The sequence below is a fragment of the Neopsephotus bourkii genome, unplaced genomic scaffold (genome assembly GCF_033783945.1).
Source record: "Neopsephotus bourkii isolate Nb327-2 ecotype Australia unplaced genomic scaffold, CSIRO-AGI_Nbou_v1 NB_1183, whole genome shotgun sequence".
NCBI classification, from domain to species: domain Eukaryota; kingdom Metazoa; phylum Chordata; class Aves; order Psittaciformes; family Psittacidae; genus Neopsephotus; species Neopsephotus bourkii.
In genome coordinates this window covers 5,015,915-5,037,048 of record NW_026901668.1, presented here as the reverse complement: position 1 = coordinate 5,037,048, position 21,134 = coordinate 5,015,915, and the positions used below count along the sequence as shown (strand labels likewise).

The following is a 21,134-nucleotide window of genomic DNA, read 5'->3' as shown; positions in this document are numbered from 1 at the left end:
CTTCTTCTGAATGTTCTTGTGAATTACGGGATCCTGGAAACTTGAGGATTTGGCCAACTTTTTCTCTAGCTGAAGACCTAGAAGGATCATGTGATTGTGACTAGTTACAGTTCTTGTGTTTAATGATGCTAGAACTTGGTGCAAGGAAGCACAGACTTCAGTTTTGATGACATTTCTGTTATCAGACTTGCTGAGGGTGTGTCTTCAAGCATAGGTTAAGTCTATAACATTGCTGCCACCAGGTGTCTTAGATGCTGCTACTGCTATTGCTGGCAGAGGTGCTGCTGCTTATGTAAAAGTCTAAAGCAACCATATTAGAGAGGTGTAATTACTGATGGTGTTCTCCCGCTTCTCCTGTGGCGATGAATCATAGCTTTATCCAAACAGACTAACAGTGGCAGGATAAAATGGGGAGTGGTGCTGGTATCTCTGTCACATGCATAGGCTTTTAGTTGCAGATACTCCCTCATCAGTGTTAATACAAAGTTGTATTTCTTATTTTCTGAAGATTACTTAAGTATTGATTCTTTCAGGATATATGTAGTTGACTTCTCTAGACTAAACTGACTGATGAAGGCTTCTGTCTATTCTTCTTCTGTCTAATCATTAAGAGTTTCATTTCTTTGTTGTTTCCTTAATTCTTATATTTGGGCAGCAACAATGAACTTGCATGCATTTGATCCTGTGAGGTGCTGGCATCAAGGCCAGGTTGGACAAGGCTTTGAGCAACCTGGTCTAGTGGAAGGTGTCCCTGCCCTTGGCAGGGGGGTTGGGACTAGATGATCTTTAAGGTCCCTTCCAACCCAAGCCATGCTATGATTTATGGTTCACTGTATCTATGGTAAGAGAAAGGACAAGAAACAATTTAAATTTTTGGTGTGTTTTTAAGGAACTAACTGCATCTTCTGACAAATTTTGTGCAGTGCTACTATTGTTTTGTATTGAAATGCCAGAAATGAAAATAGAGGATGTACACCAGGAAGCAGTATAGCTAATGTGAATAATCCTCCAGCCTTTCATTTAGGTTGACTACTTGTGTACTACTGAAACTTAAAGCATTTTTAATAGCTTGTGTAAGAGGAATCCTGCAAAAGAATTTCCCCCCTGAATTAGGAACTTTAAAAAGTGTAATACACAACTGTTTTAAGCCTAATCTTTTCTATTGTGTTAGATGTGTATATTATACTTGAGTGTTCTCGTTCTTAAGGTTGTTTTCATACTCCACAAAGGCTGTCTATAGCTTATATAAAATTGATTCTTGTTGTGGAGACTTGCCAAGCAGCTATGTGAAATTTTACTTTCAGTAGGTAAGTGTTAACTTGGCATTGCACTTCATTCCACTAGCCATCCTCAGGAACGTTGTCTTCCATCTTTAATTTAAGAGGAGAAAAGGGGCTGAAAAGTTTTGGGTCTCTCACTGCATGAAAGACATTGAATTGCTAGAGCATGTCCAAAGAAGAGTAACGAAGCTGGTGAAGGGTCTAGAGCTCAATTCTTACAAGGAGTGGCTGGGGAAACTGGGGTTGTGTAGCCTACATGCTTACTTCTGGAACAACAGCTGTTCAGCTCCATTTAATCATTTTTTTGTGTTCAGTGCCGTGTAGAAAAGTATACTGGTGGAGGGGTCTGTGTAGATCCTTGATCAGTTTCAATTTCTGTGGCTGTACAGGGATGTGTTTTGAACAGTCACTTCCCCCTCACTTCCTTTTTTCTCTCTGCTAGTCTTTAACACTGATACTGGGAAGTCTGAAGAGGTTTGTGTTGACGCAGAAGTAGATGTGGGTCTTACTCACTGAGACTTCCATTTCTAGGTACTAACTATGTAATGTTGGATGATTCTTAAGCTCTGTGGATTCTTTGATGATATTTTGTTAATCTAGCTCAATGGTCACTGTGCTCTTTTTTTTTTTTTCCTCTAAACTGCTAAATTTTTTCAGGATGAGAACACTGCAGCCCACAAAGCCTCAGTTCCATTAACAGTGCTGAATATCAGAGTGCAGTCTTGCTAGCTTCTCCTCTGATGACCCCTCATTAACCTTGCCTAAAAGGCTTGCAAAGCCTTTCTCATATGCTGCAGAAATGCACACAGAAGAACATTTGTCCGTTCTGCATACTACTTCTTCCTCTGAATAATAGACTGGGAGCAGCAGTGTCTTCCCCTCAAATTTTCAGGCATTTGAAAAGCTTGATGAAATGCTGCTTGCTATAACCTCAGCCCAGATAATTTACCACGGTTGTGATTCAGACTGTCTATAATTCAACAGCACTTTGAAGTCTGTCATGGCTGTATGCTTTCAGATCACATCACCTGAAGACAGTTCATTGCTACTGATTTTTCTGTTGTGATTTCTAGTGCATCTCTGGATAAAAGCTACGTAGTGTTGCTCTACTGTAGTTTAAAAAACTCAAACCAACAACCCGCTAACTAAATGTCCCTGTAACATTAGCGATGTAGAATTTCTGAATCTAGCTGTAGGATGTGCAGAAAGCTCGTAAAACCTATCTGTAGTATGTAAAGTGTCCAGTCTTTCTCAGTTTCCGCTTTATTATCTTCCTAATAGTGTGGAAGAGGAAACAGCTCCCTAAGTTGAATAGCAGCTCATGCCTTCTTTTTCTTTAAATATCCAGTTTAAAGTTGACCTCTGTCACCTGTGAGTCTGCCTGCTTGTAGGAGTTGGAAACTATAGGTAGAGTCAGGATTGTTATGTTGTGCATAAGGATTCTCTGGCACCTTGTCTATGTTAATTGTGCTTGATATCAGGAAACAGAAAATAACCTTTTGAGGATATATAACATGAGTTAGCAGATCTAGTTCCTTCCATGTAGAGTGTTTCTTTTGTTGCCCACTAGCTTGGCATGCTGTAGCAGGTATTTGAGAATGAAATGCAGTGTGTCTTTTCTGTGTAACTCTGTCCATTTAATGCCTGTTGAATTGTCCTAGAATTTAGCTCAGGCCACTTGGTGTCAGTTAGTAAAAATGGGTAGCAGAGGTGAGAGACTTGGCTGAGCTTGGTCTGAATGAAGAGCAGACTTGAATGGCTAGAGCAGAGCCTGATGCCTTGCTAACATGGCTCTCCTGCCGTTTCTGGTGTCTGAGTTAGGCTCTGCAACCACTTGCGGTACTGTGATGTGCTTTGCAGATGCAGGATTTCTTGTCACAATGTTAATAGGACAGGACTCTGAAGCACTGTAGAAAGTTAGAAAGGAAAAGAAATGAGACATTACTTGATAGACTTAACAGCTATGTGAGTAACCAAGTTGAAATTTAAGATTAATTTAGGTGCCAGAAATGTATTTTCTTTCCTCATTAAGGATGCTGAATAGACATTAAGCCTTGGCTGAAAAAACCTGCCAAGGGAATATAGGCATTTTTTGCTGATGAGCTTTGTTTTTTTGTGGCTTGATACAGTAACTAATCTTAGGGGCAAGGAGTCGTTTTGAGTTAGGGTTCTTCTTGCATTTATGCAAGGCACCTATGTATAGGGATAGAAAGAGGGTAATAATGGTTCTGTATGTAAGTTCATTAGTGAAAAAGTAATGACTGTGGTCATGAATGACCAAGATCCCTGTTTTACTTTGTGTAATGTAAACACCTCTGATAGCTCTTTCCTGACCAAAAAAAAAAAAAAATCAGAAGGGAAGTGCACAGATAAATTGAAAAAGCCAAGAAAAGCTTATTGAATTGTTCTGAGCTGAACAATTGCTTCACTTGCTGCCTGTCTCCATTCAGACCCCTGGCACTGCAGAACCGTGAGTCACGTGCTGGGAAGCCTTGCTGTTTGTCCTGGCTTGTCAAAACAATTTAATGTAGGTGGAAAGGAATGAATGAAATGAACAGAGTGGGCTTGATGCATCTGTTTCAGTTTGTTCGAAGGGCAGCCCAGTGATTAGGATGTGACACTTAAGTCCTCCAGGGAAGCTCTCAGTTCAGGAACAGCAATGCTGGCCGTTTTATAGGATAGTTAAATCCATTTTAGGAAGCAAGCTCTCCTACAGTTTGACAGCTTTGTATATTTTTAAATATTTGGGCTATATCTGCTCAGCTTGTGGTAACTGAGGTACAAGAATGTGATTTGCTAACTTCCAGAATTAGGACTTCATCTTGTCTGCCTAAAGCTGCTTCACTATGGTAAAGCCTGGGGGAGGAGAGAGGGTGTCCATTTTTTGATTTTATTAGTAGGAGTTCCAAGACAAATTGGTCTTTGAAGGATAGGATATCAAGCTGTATATTATTAACTGTTCTTAAAATGGTGGTTTCTTTATAAAATTGTTAAGGTTTGCCAGGCTTATGGAAAAGCATCTTAGGTGTCTTTCTATTTTGCTCAATTCTGGCCTGTTTGATTTTTTAAATAAAAATAAAAGGAAACATTAAATTTATTTATCCAGTCTTGTACTTTGTGATACAGGAATGTTGTGAAACTTCCCTTTTTGCTTCCAGATGAAACCAGCGAATAACATGCTGAAATGACCCATCTGCGTAACTATTTAGACTGTGAGTTACAGGAGGAAGGCTGCAGGGGATAGATCTGTTTGATTAATTCTTGAGATAATCAAATGGAGAATTATTTGGAATGATGTCATAAACTTTTTGCTACCTCTGTAGAGGTGGAAATAGAGTTGAGGGTCTTGCATTCCTGCAGGCTCCTGCTTGAAGGCCCCACTGGAATCTGAGTATTGCCCCAGGTGGCTGCCTTGTTGGAAGGACGCAGCTGGGCTTTTGATTCTCTTGGAATACGCACTTAAAACTGAAGATTGTGAAAGCTGTCCCCTTCCCAAATTCTTGGAAAATGCTCTTTTAAATTCTCATTAAGTGGGATGGCTGTTCTCTATCTGCCACAGCTCTGCTATACAGCAATTTCATATGTGAATTTCATGTGATTCCAAGATGTTTTAATTCCTCTGCCTTTCCTCAAGTATTCATACCTCATGTGGCTGGTAGCACCATTTCTCAGACTCTCAAATTACATATAGCGCTTTATTTCCTTGCTTATCTCAATACTTGCTTAGATTGCACCTTTTTGCAAGAAAGAGCATAAAGTTTTTGCCCATGCTAAAAGCTCAGAAGATGCCAAAATGTAGTTACTTGGGATGGGCTTTGATCTAGTCCATCTCTATGCAGTCTGGCAGATGCTACTGTCGGGTATGTTTTAAGGTTCTAGTGCACAGAATATTCAGGTTTTGAAAGTGTACTTGTGGTTTTTAAATGGCATGTTAGCCTAACAAGTTGCATTACAATGTAGTTTGTATAACCAGTCATTGTGTATACAGATAATTTTGTTGGCATAATGGTATGGGAGATGTGATATTTTCCTGAACGCTAGGGTGACGTGTTTTTAGAGCATATTAATCCTTTTCTGTTACCTAGCATTGTGTTCCTTTAGGGAAAGAATATGAAAAAACCGCACCCTGTTACATATGAGTGTATGGGTTGTATATCCAAGGAAATGAGGGTAGTTAAAGGTAGTATGTGTTGCTAGTCTTACGAAACAAGTGGCCTCTCTGCCTTTTCCTTACAGTTCTGTTTGATGTTAACTTTTCTGCAGTATGCCACTGAAGGGTGTGATGTTTCCTTGGTTGCAAAAATGTAGCTGTCTTCCATAGGTGAAATTTGTTAGCCCAAGTTTGTCTCCAAGCTTGTCCCAGATCATTAGGGCACTGTGACTTTCAAAGAAGTGTTGAATTACTCAGTGTATTGTCACTGTCTTAGTGTTCTGTTTTTTTCTCTAATGCCAGCACTGAAATATTGAGTGTCTGTTTTAAACATCACTGATACGTGTGCAGGAACATGATGCTACCATTGATGTGGCCAGAAAAGGAAATGAGTCAAAATATGCCTGCCTGTTAAGAGTCTGCTCATTGATAAGAATGATTAGCACTTGTTAGATTCTATTTGGGGTTAGTAGTACAGTGGTAGGGAAAATGGTGTAAGGCCCTTAAGAGAGATTATGTTTGCATAGATTAGGATGATAAATTAATGTCAGGTATAGTCTAAAACTAGTTAGTAGTGTTTGTGGTAGGTAACTTATGCATGAAACAAAGGAAATTTAATCCAAATGTGTATCTAAAATGTAGGTTTTGGACAAAAGAAGCATGCAGCTGTTCATATTACATGGCTAAATTTAAAGGTGATATAAAAGTAATTGCTGCAGCCATGTTTTTATAATAACCATATGTAACTAGTTTTAATATGTGGATTATGTGGATCAGGTGCAGAGGCTGAGAAGACTGCTTTATTTTACTGTAAGAATAGTTACATTACTGTGATTTTTGTATTGCTTGAAGCATGGAGTGTTTCTAAGAACGTGTGTATGCTCTGTTGACTGATGTGCCTATGCAGCTCACTGCTTTTCTGTATTACAGCTGCTCGTAGGAGTCAAGTTGAACTGGTTTTGAACAGAAGTTGTGCTGCCCTATTTAGTGTGATGAAAGGAAAGCTATTAGATAGTGCAAATGGGAGCATTATTTCTGTATTGAAAAAACTCAAACCAGCAGCTAGGCAGACATGATACTCAAATGTTTGTGTAGTGTTTCTGCAAACGTTATCTCAAAATTTGTTTGTGCGAGTATGTTTATGAAGGAGTGAGAAGAGGTGGTAGTGCTAATTTCTGCAGAGTGAAATAGTTGCAGGATTGAGTGCTTTTGATGTCTAGAGACTAAATTTGCAAGACTGAAGAATTTAGCATCTTCCTAAGAACTGTAGCAGTGTGTGTGGGGCTGACGTTCGTAGGCACTGATAAGGTAGTGATTCCTGAGACTGTTTCAACTCTGTTCTCAAACTTTCACCTGGAAGGCTTTTACACTTCTGAAAATTGGAGCTTCATCTGGAAATGAAGTTTGTCCATATGGAAAGATACTCTATGAACCTCTGAGAAAAAGTTAATGATCTAAGTGAGTATAGGATGGTTTAGGTATTGGCTGAATGGTATAGGGAAAACACATTACCAGTAAACAAAGGAAGAGAAATTACTGCCTGGAGGATAGTAGGAGGTTGTGAGCAGTATAAGTAAACCCTGCATGGTTTTACTACTTCCTTTAATTGAAAAAGAAATATGAAATTAAGTGATTTAGAAATATTACTCAGATTTGACAAAGAGGTCACTGGTTATTTCTAAATAACTGTTAGGAACAATGAATCTAAAATTCTGGGCTTTAGTTATATCCTGAAATGTTACGTGTTTGGGTGTTTTTGTTTTGGTTTTAAAGACAAACTGCATATAGATCCAGTTTATGTCATTCTGTCAATCTGACTGGTGTGGCCAGTGCATTGGCAAGCTGAGAAAAGTGAATGGCATTAGGAGACTGTTTTCTCTTGAGGTGTGCAGCTTAGTCTGGTAATAGCTGCTCAGAGTCCTGATGCCATGTGATAGCTAGTTGTTGGGAGATAATAAAACAGTATTGTCTAGGAATGCTTTTTCGTGGTCTGTCTCTGGCCAAAAGATTGCTTTCTGTCTCTAGTATGTTATGGTTTTGTTTTCCTTGATGCTAGATTACAGGAAACTTGCTCAATCATGAGGTCTTGCTTTTAATCAAAGAAAATCCAACTTACTCACTTGTTCTTCTGCAGTTATAAGTTCATAGTATGTGTTAGAGAGGTTTTGTGCTCTACCCTCTATATGGAAGGTTAATCCCATCTGTTACCAGTGGTCTGGATATTATACGCATAGGAATGACTAAACATTATTATGTACAACATGAGAGAGATGCTTTAAATAGTCCAATTTTGTCTGTTCTGGATCACTTGAATATTTGAAGACATTATGTCCTCATTCCACATCAACTCAGGCAATGATCAGATTTATTAGAGTAGGGGAAGAGGAAACAGGAAGAGGGGATAATCCACAGATTTGCAGTTCTTACCTCTGAGAGCAGTCAGATTGTAAGGAAAAATATGACAAAGACTGTAATAGGATGTCTTCTAAATGAGTGTATTTCAGGGTAATTGCAAACCAAATGGTATTTAAGATTGCCAGTTCTTACTTGTTCATTGACTGTACCCAACTGTTCAAGTTGCTTCTTCTCTGAGTAAGAAATAAAGCAAAGCTTTCTGATGCACCTTTTCTTTTTCATTAGGATCGGAAGCTGTCCAAATCAGAGCGTCAAAGATTTAAAGAGGAAGCTGGAATGCTGAAAGGGCTTCAGCATCCCAATATTGTTAGGTTCTATGATTCATGGGAGTCTACAGTGAAAGGAAAAAAGTGTATTGTTCTTGTGACGGAACTCATGACATCTGGAACATTGAAAACGTAAGTAAATTAAGGAATGTCAAAGCATATGAGAATCATTAGCACAAAATCAGAGCACTAGGAATAGATCATATTTCAGAATAGATAAGAACAGAGCCCTCTTGCTGAGGGCTAACCTCCTGTAGGGAAATGCTGGTTTAAAAGGAGTCTTGCTAGCAGTGCAGAGTTCAGTAGAACAACCTTTAAGTTAGCAAGCTTGTCACATTCTTCCTTGTGATGTCCTAGTAAACACATGCAGAAAACTTTTAGGTTTTAAGGGTTCAGGAAGACAATGCTCTATTTTCACTTCTCACAATTTTTCATTTTCTGCTCCAGCTGCTTTCCATTAGCATGAGACGATTTGTAACATTCAAAGCCTGAATTAATTCACCTCTTTTGGGAGATTTTGGATGTTACTACAGTACAAATATTATATAAAAAAACCCACCACCAACAAACCACTGCCTGTTTGTTTAGCTGAAACTTCATGAAATAGTACCAAACAAAAATCTGAAAGTATGCCAATGCTTGGAATTTCAACCGGGGAAGTAGCTGAGAAGAACTTTAAGCTAGAGCTAAAGGCAGACACCGGCAAATCAAGCTGCTACGAGGGCCCTCTGGTGGTGTATGGAGCCTGTGGGGGTTATACTGACATTCCATTTTTGCCTTGCACTATAGAAACTTGTAGGGATATAAGTCTGTTCAGCAGCATCCAGTCACCATTAATGTACGGGAAATAAAACTGCCAGCGTTTGAAATTCAGGGATTGTGAATCGTTGTCTTATTCAGTGCCCATTTAAGTGTTGGAGAGGAATTCAAATCCTAAATGTGTAAGCAGGCTGTAGGAGCTGGAAACAACTTGCAATCTGTTTGGCTAAAATAGCATGTGAATGTCTTGTGTTTTTTATGATGCTTATTGATAGCCACAAATGGACATACTTAAAGAAGATAAAAATGGTACTGGCCTGCAATTACAAGGAAGTATTTGCCTTTTGAAATAGCACTGGAAGTTGCCGTTGAAGATATTGCAACTTCCTTTTTTAGCTGCATGTTCAGGGAAGGCTTTTCTGAGGTTGGTGAAAGTATTTCAGATAGAATGTATCTCTTGCTTTATGTGCTGTTTCCAGAGCCAGTAGTAACATAAAGGCTTTACAGCTATGTACAGATACCATTATTTAAAGTTACCTAATTTTATGCTAGAATATATAGTGTTAGACTTAACCTTTTTTTTCCCTCATTTTTTTTACTCCTTCCCTCCCCTCCCAGATCTTAATATGTGGATCTTGTTATGTGGTGGCATAAGCAAGAAGACAAAATAATAATAGACAGTTATATGCAGGGTGTTGTTAGGAAGAAATACCTCCGATTTGTTGTCTGCAAGATTATTTTATACTCTATAAAGTATGGGAGTTTATCCAGAAATAACTCATAAGGTCTTTAATTGAACATCTTTTAAACTGTAAACTTTTGGGGGTTTTTTTTCCCCACTGTTTCGTAGTTTGTGTTATAACTGTGATTTAGTTTATTCTTGTCCACTTGAGTCTTGACAGGTTGGAAAATTCTGATATGCCAAATTTAGTATCATTAAGTATTTCATGTACCTGTGTCATATTCCTACATTTACACTGCACACTTGTGTTTGTTCATATTTGGCTGAGTATTTGCTTCCATTTCTCTCTTTTTGTATGTTTACATTACCCTACATTTAATGCAAGTGATGCCTTTCTTGTTTTGAGGCTTGGGATGCAGACATTGTTGCCACTTGATATAAAAAGGTAAACAGAAGAAGTGTGATGATATCTTAAAGAAAATTTTCCTCGTGCATTTTCATATTTGTATACATTTAGATACATACATGCACATAATGTTAAAATATTATTGACTCGATCTTTTCAAATGCTGTCTGCACAAACTTCTAATTTTGCACAAAGAGAAGTCCCTGATTTTCTGCATACCAGTGCAAAAGTATTGCAACTCAATTGTTGTAAAGAATTAAACTGCCATTGTTATGCTATCACAGAATTAAAATCTTGGAAAACCAAAATGGAGTTGCCTATTTTAAGTTTTAATTACACTGTTAATGAAAGCAGCAATTTTCAATCTGACCTAGGTCTCAGCCACTAGTTTTGTCCAAGGCTGTTACACTATGGGTCCTGATCCACTTTAAGTGAATGTGTCAGCTGTCTAGTAGGACACATATCTTCATAACTACTTCTACTAACTTAGCAGGGTTCCCTATAGATCCTTGAGCTGAGATGCTATAGGTCAGCAGCATTCCTGCTTAACAAAACCCTCAAAACCCAATCCCACAAAAAACCAACCTTGAGACAGCCAAATTCTAGTTCCCGTCTCTATTCATTGAAGCTAACTAATAAAGAAAGCTGTGTGTTCTCATCTTCGCTTGTGTTCTGTACAAAGATCACATACCTATCTTTTTAAAAAAATCATTACTACCCTTTAAAATAGACAACACTGTTGATTTCAGAGGGGCAAGCTAAGTGGAAGCTCACCAAGATGGTCAGGTGCTGCAGTCAGTGCTCTGTGAAGAGAGGCTGAGGGAATTGGATTAAGAAGGATCTTTTGGGGGAGACCTAACTTAGTTCATGATAGTGTTACGGAAAAATAACAGCAACACTGCAGGATGCTGTGTGTTGGTTGGACTCAGGTCCTTTAATAGTGAGAAGCTGGCAGTAGACTAGCATATTTGAAACCAAGAATGTAATTAAGGATTCCAGATGCTGAACTGAAGTGCCCCTACCATGTGATCTTTGGAACAAGCTCAAGAGCGATGAATGAGGGTTGTGTCAATAGCAAGAATTCAAGTGGTAGCTGATGTGATTCAGAACCTCCTTCAGTTTGTCTCCTTCCTTTGCTTGGCTTTTTCCGTGCTTGTCTTTACATTCTGTTTTGAGACTATTTCCTTCTGGAACTGGGTCCCAATCGCTTTTACAGATCTGTTTTCACAGTGGTGTTATTGCTAGTAACTTGATTTTCCAGATATTCTTTTGAATTGGAGAAAAAAAGTAAAAGGCCTTAATATATTGATTTCTGTGTTGGCATTGATACAAGTGATTTAATCTCTACCTTTTTTGCTGATTAAGTGGATATGCAAAAGAGACTGAAAAGATGAAATAATTGAACATGACTTGGTTGCATTTTAAGACTGTAGTTGCTAGACTTCATGCTGGTCACAGAATTTCCTACCAGTCTTGCAGCAGTGTGGAACTGTTCTTTATCTGAGACTTTCAGTAACACTCTCTGAATAACATTCTTGCTCTACGCAGCATGCTAGTTTCCTTCTCTAAGTGTGTTTCACCCCATACTTTTCAGAGGGAAGTAAACAACTCTTCACTTCAAATTGTTTTACCCATAGAGAGGTTCTACACATACACTGTAGGAAAGCACTTGATCACTGTCACAGGTTATTCACCTTGGGGTATCTCTAATCTATAGAAATTAGGGAGTAGAATAAGGTCACAGTTTTGGGTAACAAGCGCTGGAAAATTTTGTTCTGGTATGAAAATTGACTCTTCTGGCATGGGATTTTCAAAAGCAGCAATGTTAGAATAATCAAGGTTGGGTCACATTCTACCTGAAAAGGGATGCTAACTTTATGTATGAACTCTTCCATGTCAGTTATTTGACAGAACCTTTTTAAAGATTTCCCTGCCCCGTCCATATCTATGCATAAGCATTACATTCTTAGTTTGAAGTAGTGAGTAGTACCAGTGAGATTCAGGTGATCAAACCCTGTCCTGCACCAGGAAGGTGAGCTCTGAGAATTTCTAATTCACTTGATAACAAGTAAATTTGAAGCAGATTTAAAGCGTAGCCTGAAAACCTTACTTATGAATATTAGTCCAAGCACCCTGGTCAAAGTTACCAGTACTGACTGCAGAGCTCTCACAGTTTGCAGCAATTTTGTACTTGGTTGTTATTAGTGTTTTGGCTCTAGTGCCCACCTTCCCACCCAGTTATATTTAATCAAGGAAAAGGTTATAACTGTTTGAGCAGTTTCAGGATAAAGGGGAATAAAAAAACCCTCTTAAATGAATAGATAAAGAATTGTTGTAATGCATGAGCCTTTAACTCTATTGTCAGGGAAGCAGTGCCTTGAAACTTAGCAAGCCAAATGTTCAGTTACCATAGGGTGACTTTCTATGCAAATGAATTACTAGCTATAGATCAAGCGTTTCACATATATCTTTCAACGTTATAGTCCCCTAGCTAGAAGAAAGTGGGTAGGTTTTAGGCAGGGGCATCAGCTCTAGCTCCTCTGAAGTCTGGAAATGCCCAGGTAACTTTTAAAATAGAAGGTGAAGTTGAAATTTGTACATCTGTCATTACTGCTTTTTACATCAAAACAGCAAATGATATAGCATAATCTACTGTTTGTTAGCAGAACCTGTTTAACCCACTGCTATTTTTTTCATTAGGTATTTGAAAAGATTTAAAGTGATGAAAATTAAAGTACTGCGAAGCTGGTGCCGTCAGATACTGAAAGGCTTGCAATTTCTACACACACGCACTCCTCCCATTATTCATAGAGACTTGAAATGTGACAATATCTTCATTACTGGCCCTACTGGATCAGTCAAGATTGGAGACCTTGGTCTGGCAACCCTCAAACGAGCTTCTTTTGCCAAAAGTGTGATAGGTAAGCCTCTACTGTTTCGGAGGCTGATGAGCCAGTCTGTCTATTTGGAAGCTTGAGTATTTTCAAAGTCTTTTTTTCCTTCCTTAAACATATGGTTTCAAAGGTACATGGTCAAAGTGTGAAAACATTTCTTGGCTGTTCAGGTCATTCTGTGTTCCTGATAAGATTACATGTTGAAACTTTGGTTATACTTTTGGTATTTGTATATTAACATTAAGCATTTTGGAATACAAATTTATTGCCCTGCCCAACAGTTTAGTGCAACATTGTTGATAAAACCACTCTTAATTACACATAAATCTCAGCTTTAGCATGATGCTGCTTCAAGTAGTGTACAAATACGTTTTGGTGACCAAGCAACATTTTGATATTTAGCGTAGCATTAATGTATACAGCTAATTATTTATTTTTTTATATTGTCACTAGGGGCTAATATGAAATCTTTTTCACTTTGTGAGTAATCAGAAACCAAGGTATATAAAAGGATCTTTATATCACAGTCTGACTGTGATGTAATACCTACTCAGGGAGTCTATACAATATGTATTTGTGTAACTTAGGAAGATGCGTTGAGGTAGTATTAACTTACACTAGCTCTGTTCTTGTATATCCACTAATAACCTTTTTCAGAAATGGATGGAACTAGTATTTCTTGTGAATTCTTGAAAGAATTGGTTTTATCAGCTTTGTTTCTGTAGTTGGGTTAATAGACTACAGGGTGTGAAGTTGCTCTCTCTCTCTCCCCCAGTATTTAGAGCTTGCTAAAATGCGATATTACTCAACAGTCCTATCTATACTAGATTCCTAGATGGGATCAATGGTATATACTCATAAATTGTTTTGCAAGCTGTTGCTGAAATATTTCCTGCTTCTTAACCAAGTCAAAGTAGTAATAGGAAAGACAAGCATACAATGTAAATAAAGAATAAAAAAATTCTTAAGCATTCTCATCTAATCCTCAAAATTGTAATTGAAAAATGTCCATTTCATATCTATCTATCTGTTAACACTTAGCTTTTGGATAAATGACTGCAATTACATTCCTTTTTTTTGATTTAGTGTGGTGAAAACAAACAATGTGGCTATAGAATGAGCTGTGAACTGTCTTGAATCTGGTGTCTGCAGGAAATAATTCTGTGCTTAAACTTACAAAAAGCAAACTTGCATCTCTGGCTTAAAGTAAATTTGATTATACAGTGCAATCCCTTTGAGGGGATGCTGTGATGCTTCACTGGGCAATAATTTTCTGCACACTATTTAAATGGGACTTGTTGAATCTCACGCTCTATGCCTGTAACTCAATCTCTGTATTTCTGAGTATTTTTGACTGTAGGATGTCCCTCACTAATGCCTGTATCTGCAGTAGGCCTATAAATATACTGCAGGTGGGAAGGTAAGTATATGAAGAAAAGGGCTGTGGTGAGTGGCCTTTGCAGAAAACTACCTTTTATCCTTTTTTTCATGAAGATTTCTATTTGTAACAATAGAGTTTTTCATTGCAAGGCCTTTCCCAAGCCATCCTAGAAAAGCAGATGGAAAGCACCAGATCAGAGACTAGCCATGGGCTCTTACCAATACTACTTCTTTTGCAGCAGAAGTCAGTTGAGTAATTTTTGAAACAAGGTTTAATGTGGCTTCTTTCTTACAGGGATAAAAGGTAAGTGCCTTAACTCTCCTTAGTATTTGGTTTGTAGCCTATGGCTAGTCTACAGTCTTCCCCTCTTCTAATACCCTCCCCTGTATTTGACTCCTGCCTGATAGAGTCTGTTTTAATGCCTAGATTAACTAACACACATGAAACAGGAATTTGTATCAGTCCTTTCATGACATTCTTATTTCACAAGGCCTTGCAATGAAAGACTCGCAAAGTATGTTGATGCAACAGAGTGACTAAGGGTTTCCTCCCTCTTCTTTTTGCCTCCACTTTCTCTTGTCTCACAGGTCTTCCCATCCGCTTCCTCCTGCGGTGAGTAACGCCAGCAGCCTCTGCTCGCTTTGAGACATTTAGAGTCTGAATCGTTCTTTTAATTTAAGGTACCCCAGAGTTCATGGCCCCTGAGATGTATGAAGAGAAATATGATGAATCCGTTGATGTATATGCTTTTGGGATGTGTATGCTAGAGATGGCTACGTCTGAGTATCCTTATTCCGAGTGCCAAAATGCTGCGCAGATCTACCGTCGAGTGACCAGTGTAAGTCCCTCACTGCTATTGATTCTAAAGCTACTGCTATTAGCAACAAAAGAGCACAGCTGGATAGCATGGTACTGCGCAAGTGTGTTTAGGGCAAAAAAGAAGCTGACAAGATTATTTTTCTGGGGGGTTGTGGGTTCAACTTGCCAAACAGAAGCCTGTAAACTATGTGAATGGAAATAAAATTTAACATGTGTTCATATTCTTCCTTCAGTATGTAAGGAGGTGTTGCACTGAGTTTAAACCTCCCCCTCTCCCCCTCCCCCCCCAAAAAAACAAGCCCCCACACCAAGCAAAAGAAAAACAAAAAAACCCCAAAGCTCCAAATAAAAAACCACATTAGAGTAGTAACAGGTTATTTTCAAAGCCACTGTGGGGGGTGGTGGAATTGTTTCAGTCTAGAAGATTAGCTGGTAACTTTGTTCTCTGAAATAAAGCTGGATCACAGATTTAGAGCACTTTGGCTTAGCTGCCTGCCAGGGTAAATTGTAAATTGTGATTCTAAGTTAATAGTTTGCTGAATTCTAAATGGCCCTTAGCTACTGTGTGTTGGGTGCACTTGTAATTATGCAGTGGAAATACTTGATAAATAGCAGGATGGTATTCTACCCTTAAAAGTGCTGGTAAGTGTAGTGGTGGTGTTAGAGGCATTGTGAGTGAAACCAAACAAGGCTGAGAAGGCAAGCAAGAGATTTGAGCTTGCCTATCTGACTAGACTATGTGAAGCCTACACTCCTTGAAGCAGAACTGTGGTGCTAGGAGTGTTCAGAATGGTTGTGGCTAGGTTTACTTTGTGATCTCTAAAACAGTTTTGCGAAAACTGCACCGGTGCAGTAAAACAAACCGCACACGTTCACCTTCTGATCTAAGCATTCAAAAAGAATAGTGAGGTGACCGCTTGGGGAAGTAAAAACTTGCATTGATTTCTCCCAGTATCTGTGCAGATGTGCAAAGGGTGGAAAAAAACCTCTCTTTCTGATCCATAGGAAATGAACTCCTGTTAAATGTCTTTGAGTATTACCTTGGAGAAGGTGGGGATTTAATAAATGTCTTGCTTGGCTTTGGAAAAAGAAAATGCTCTCTTATTCCTGATGCCTCACACTATAAAAGGCAGATCTAATTAATGACTAAAAGATGTGGAAGTGAAGGGTCTTTATGTCAGAAGTAAAGAATTCTGAAGGAAGGCTTAGTGAAATAATAGACTGTCCCTTCTTTGAAGGGGAATGTTGGTGAGGCACAGGAGGAGGAAGAAAGAAGGGATAAATGACCATTTTCTCTTTTTTTTTTTTTTAACGGATGTTAGAGTAAGTTTACGTATATATATGTGTGTGTGTGTGTATGTATATAAACACACTTGCAGAATCTTTTTTTTGTTGGTGGACATAGCTTAGTTTCCTAAATAGGGAGGAAAACCAGTGGTGATGTCTAGCCTTTACTCTGCTTACAGCATAATCAGATCCAGGAGCTATTTGGATTAGTGAAGGAAAACTAAATGTCTTACCAAAACAAGCCCTTATGGTACCTTTTACTATGCTTTATGTATGTGACGTGGCCAGAGCCAAAGCAGTGTAATTTTGATGGGTGTTTTTCCTCAAAGCAGATACCTAATGTAACTGCCCTGCCAATTCCTTAGAAGTACTAGGAACTGGGCTGTGGTGAGAATCAGCTTTTGAGACAGTCTCAGGCTTGGAATTCCCCAGTCCTTAAAGAGCTGTCTTTTCCCTGTCTGTAAAGCACATAGCGATTGGAAAGCTCATGTAGGGGCTTGTAGCAGATAAATTTACTTAGAGACTTACCAGGGTTCAACTTACCACTTGCTTACTGTGCCTGATGCTTCTTTCTCCACACTGGTTTTGTTTGACTGTTGAAATTCTAAGTGGATGAGAAACAATAGTAATTTTTGTCTGTCTGTCCAGTACCACCTTCTGTACTCTGCTGCTCATAGTTCACAGTTTGAATTTAATTGCTGATTTTACTTTCCTCCCCTCTCTACTCCCCCACTGTTCGTCTACTGTTTGAGAGCTCTAAAATGTACTTCAGTATGAAAACAAGGAAATCTTTTCTTTCAGAAGGAGCAAAGGACAGGAAGGTAAATGAAGTGAAATGTACACTTGCCTGTTTCTAGAGAGGGGATGAAAGGCTGTGTGCTTTGGTATACTTGGGGATGCTAATTTCCTTGTACTTGAAGCAGTTTGTTTAAAAACAAAACAAAATTGACAGCAAACAAAATTTGAACAAGTGTTGGGGAAGGCTTTCAAAGAAGAAAAGACAGTATTACCTTGAAATAAAGCGTAAACCTGTCTTAACTGATAATGGAAAAATCAGTGTTTCTTTTATAATGTGGAAAGCAGAACCATATTATGAAAGTGAAATAAAATACTCTTTGTATTCTTTTTACTACTCTGTTAAAGCTCTGTGAACCAATGTGGAAAAGAGCCATATAATTTTCTGCCCTTGTCCTTTGTTCCTTGTTAAAGGAAAGATCTCCTTGTTAAAGAAAAGATTTTCTTTCATTTCAAAGGAAACTTTAATTTAGGCAACAGCTGCAGTTGTGGGTGAGGGGTGAACCAGTTGTGAAATATAGTACTTAAAAGGACAGTGTGTGAACCATCAATAACAGAACGAAGTCAGAAAACTCTGTAGGTGACTCCAGGAATACTTACCAATATGTGTCTTTCTAATGTATCTTGGAAGGTGCATGTGGTTTGTGGGGGATGTTTAATATTTCCATTTCAACCCCTTAGTTTGCTGCTTTCCTGGGCATGTTCAGGAATATTTTGAGGTGGCAGCTGTAGTCCTGCTGTGCCTTAAACGAAAGGATTATTTTATCTAGATGCATACACAGAGACAAGAGGGAAGTAAAATAATAATGGTCTGTTATTGACAGTCATGAAAGATCATGCCATGTGGGAGCTTAAAAACCACTAAAACCCCAAAGGCAGTAAGATCAAAATGTGCAGCCACTCACGGCAGGCAATATGTGTTTAAATGAATTGGTTTCCCTCACCCCCTTTGTGATAGCTATTAGGCTTAGTAAAAAGCAGAGTTGCTCTGTTAGCTTAAATCCTTGCTATTGCTTAGGACAGAAGCCTGTAAAAGGTGTCTTAATGCCCAAGGTGTCCTCTCAGGACTCGGCTTGGTACTACCAGCTTTTATTCTTTTCTCCCATTTTGGCTGTATGTTGGTCTCTATTTCAGAGTGGCCCTTAGTTGCATTGTGTTTTGACCTTACATCTTTTGTGATGAGGATTGCTCTAGCTGATGCCCAGATACTGCAGCACCGGGTTGGGCTTTTGCCAGGGTTGTCTGGAGTACTCTAATAGGTGTTCGACCTCTTCTGTTGAGTCTTCCCTCACGTTTGGAAACAGTTTTCTGATAAAATAATACAGTTTGGGTAAGCAAAGATCTAGGTGCCAGATGTAAAGGCTGAAATTTCTCCTAGAGCTGAGACATCTTTTGGCCCAGTTAGTGTTGCTTCACTTCTCGGATAATAGCACTTCTGCATGAGTCTGCTGTTCTGCAAGATGATTGTCTCACTGGGAAGTTCCTTTTTTTCCTTAAATCATTGCTAGGATTAAGTTCCTGAATTTTTCTGGCCCAAGAAACAGAATTGCAATTAAATTGGTTTTCTGGCTCACTTTAACTAGAAGAATTATTACTTCAATAGAAGAATCTGGGTAAAGGCCTGGCTTAAAAAACACCAGCCCAAACAAAAAAACGCAAACCCAAAGCAGTCTGTAATCTGTAGGGCTCAAGGTGTTACACTGAACTTCATTTTAGAGTCTAGTAAGGAAGTTGGCATGAGTTGGACAGAGTATTGACTTTTGTTTGTCCTTGCATCCTTCTAGCATGCCCAGTCCAGACCCTTTCGCTAGCAGTTTCTTTACAAAGGAAAGTGAGATCTGCATATCTTGTCACTCAGGCATAAAGAAGCCTAGCCTTCCTCTTTGTTCTCATTAAATTACAAAGGTGCAGTTTTGTCTGAAAGTCCCTTTTCTTCATTGAAGCTATCCTTGCTGCTCTTTGGAAATGGTTCCAAATCAATTAGTAGTTAGTACTTAAATTGCAACTCTTGGGATTCCTCTGATGTTCAAGCACTATGTCTCTTCAGCTGGGACTGGATCCATCCAGTGAGTACTTGCTGCTGCCTACTTGCCCTCAGAAAAAACCCAACATCTAAGTCTGTAATCAATTGAAAATAAGCCATGCTATTAAAATAGTCCTGCCTGCTCCTAAGACTTATTTTTTTTTTCCCTCTGCTGTCTTGTGCAGACATAACTGTGATATACTAATAGATTAGGGAATGGGTGTTGTCCATCACCCCCACATTTTTTTTCCCCAATTCTGCAGTATATCAAAACAATTCAAGCAGTTCAATACAAAAGCTAATCAAGATACTTAATTCTACTACATGCTTGCACAAAGAAGAAGGACAGATCTTGGTTAAATTCAGAAAGGTTTCCTTGTCTGACTTCATTTTTCTCTGGAGACTTGTGTTCTTTCTTTGACCTGCTCCATGCATATTTCAATTAAACAGTTTGTCATAGGAGATACTTGAAATAGGCTACATGTACATTTAAATGAAAACAGAGATATTTATAGAACAGACATCTTAAATATGGTTTCTTAATTTAGTCTGTTTGGGAAGCAGTGCAGTGAAGGTATAACTAACTGCAGTAGCTTCAGCTGCTTTGTCTCAGCCTCTGGCCAGAGCGATGTCACCCATGCAGTTGCCTCAAAAGCTAGCTTAATTTTTTTCTTGCTCATGTTGCAGTTACCACTCACAGATGTAGTAAGACCTTGATTACTTCTACACTATGTTTCTTTGAAGCTCTCTTTTTGCAGCAGAGTATTTTCACAAATGTGTAGAGGTAGTGTTTACTCAATAACTAATACCCAGTGTCTCAGTCTTAAATTTTCCAGGGGATTGACTAGTCCTAGGACTAGTAAAAAGACAGTTAATAGGTTTGTTATGCAGATTTGTTTCATTTTTGCATTATCTGCCACTAACATAAAAATCCAAACACGTTCATGCAAAAAAAGCTGACCATCCTCAGTTTCAAATTAGCAGAGTATGAGCAGAAAACTCCCTTTTCTCTATTGCCCCCTACCATAATATAAACTTACCTTCTGAGTTCTCCTGATGGACTTGCGCTCTGTACTTAATTTTCTCCACACTTTGACAGAGTGAGATTTTGCACTTGTCCTTGCTGTCATCAAAAGTCCAGTCTCTTCTCTATAAACAGCCTTCTGAGCTAGCCTTAAGATGAGAAGGGGGGGGAAAAAAGGAGGGGGGAGGTATTTTACATTTTGACTTCAACAAAACAACTTGTTCTGTACTGAAATGTTCCACAGAACAGGCACAACATTTTTATTCTCTGTTCTACAGAGCTTAAAAAAAATGCCCAAGGGAACACGGTACGTAATGAGTAACCTGACCAGGCAGTGTCTAACTGGTTTAAAACCCCTTAATTTCCTTAACTGGTGGGAACTGAAGCTCACTGGTTAGAGTGAAGGTCATTCTCTTGGCTGGAAACTAGGCAGCTACATGGCACTGCAGTTTGGTCAGTTGAGGTGAAAGTGTCTGAGATCATAATTGTCTAGACTAGTCAACTGCATTTTCACTGGAGTTGCAATGGGCAAAGTATCCCTTAACCTGTAGATGTATGATTAATTTTACTTGATACTTTATTTATTTACTAAATACTTAATGAATGTTAATAAACGCCCTCCTTTTGGTTTCTGGAAGCAATATGTGACTTTTTTTCTTTTTTTTTTTCAGGCATACATAAAACTTTCATTACCTTGAGCAAGTTGGTTTCCTGGCCTGGTTCAGATAGATACTTCTATCAGTCTTTCAAGTGGAAGCAGCATTGGGGGTGAGGGGAGGGAGGTGGAAATCAGTGGAAAAGTAGGGAAAGGTAACCCTCAGAGTTCTTTTATTAAAGCAGATACAGGAAGGCCACGAACCTTCAACCAAGCACAGAAACAGATTATTTGTAAGAAAGGGCAAACTCTTGTATTCACTGAAAGAAGCTTCAGCTACTTGACTATCAAATAGAAA

The 21,134-nt window shown here is 38.7% G+C and overlaps 1 protein-coding gene and 1 long non-coding RNA gene across 11 annotated transcripts in view; one reads left to right on the top strand and one right to left on the bottom strand.

Annotated features, from left to right (window-relative positions):
• WNK1 (WNK lysine deficient protein kinase 1) overlaps positions 1 to 21,134 on the top strand; it is a 106,629-nt gene that overhangs the window by 28,720 nt on the left and 56,775 nt on the right. For 9 of the 10 annotated variants that reach the window (XM_061364038.1, XM_061364041.1, XM_061364037.1 and 6 more), the window contains exons 2-4: positions 8,071 to 8,243; positions 12,659 to 12,879; positions 14,914 to 15,071. In XM_061364038.1, the coding sequence (XP_061220022.1) occupies positions 8,071 to 8,243; positions 12,659 to 12,879; positions 14,914 to 15,071 (552 nt within the window). Of the gene's footprint in view, positions 1 to 8,070; positions 8,244 to 12,658; positions 12,880 to 14,820; positions 14,846 to 14,913; positions 15,072 to 21,134 lie in introns of those variants that run through there. The other variant, XM_061364044.1, reaches the window with a different exon arrangement.
• LOC133218022 (uncharacterized) lies at positions 865 to 20,644 on the bottom strand. The gene is made up of 2 exons (XR_009727031.1): positions 20,198 to 20,644; positions 865 to 3,187 (listed from the first exon to the last, which is right to left on the bottom strand). It is a non-coding gene; the product is annotated as an uncharacterized LOC133218022 (long non-coding RNA).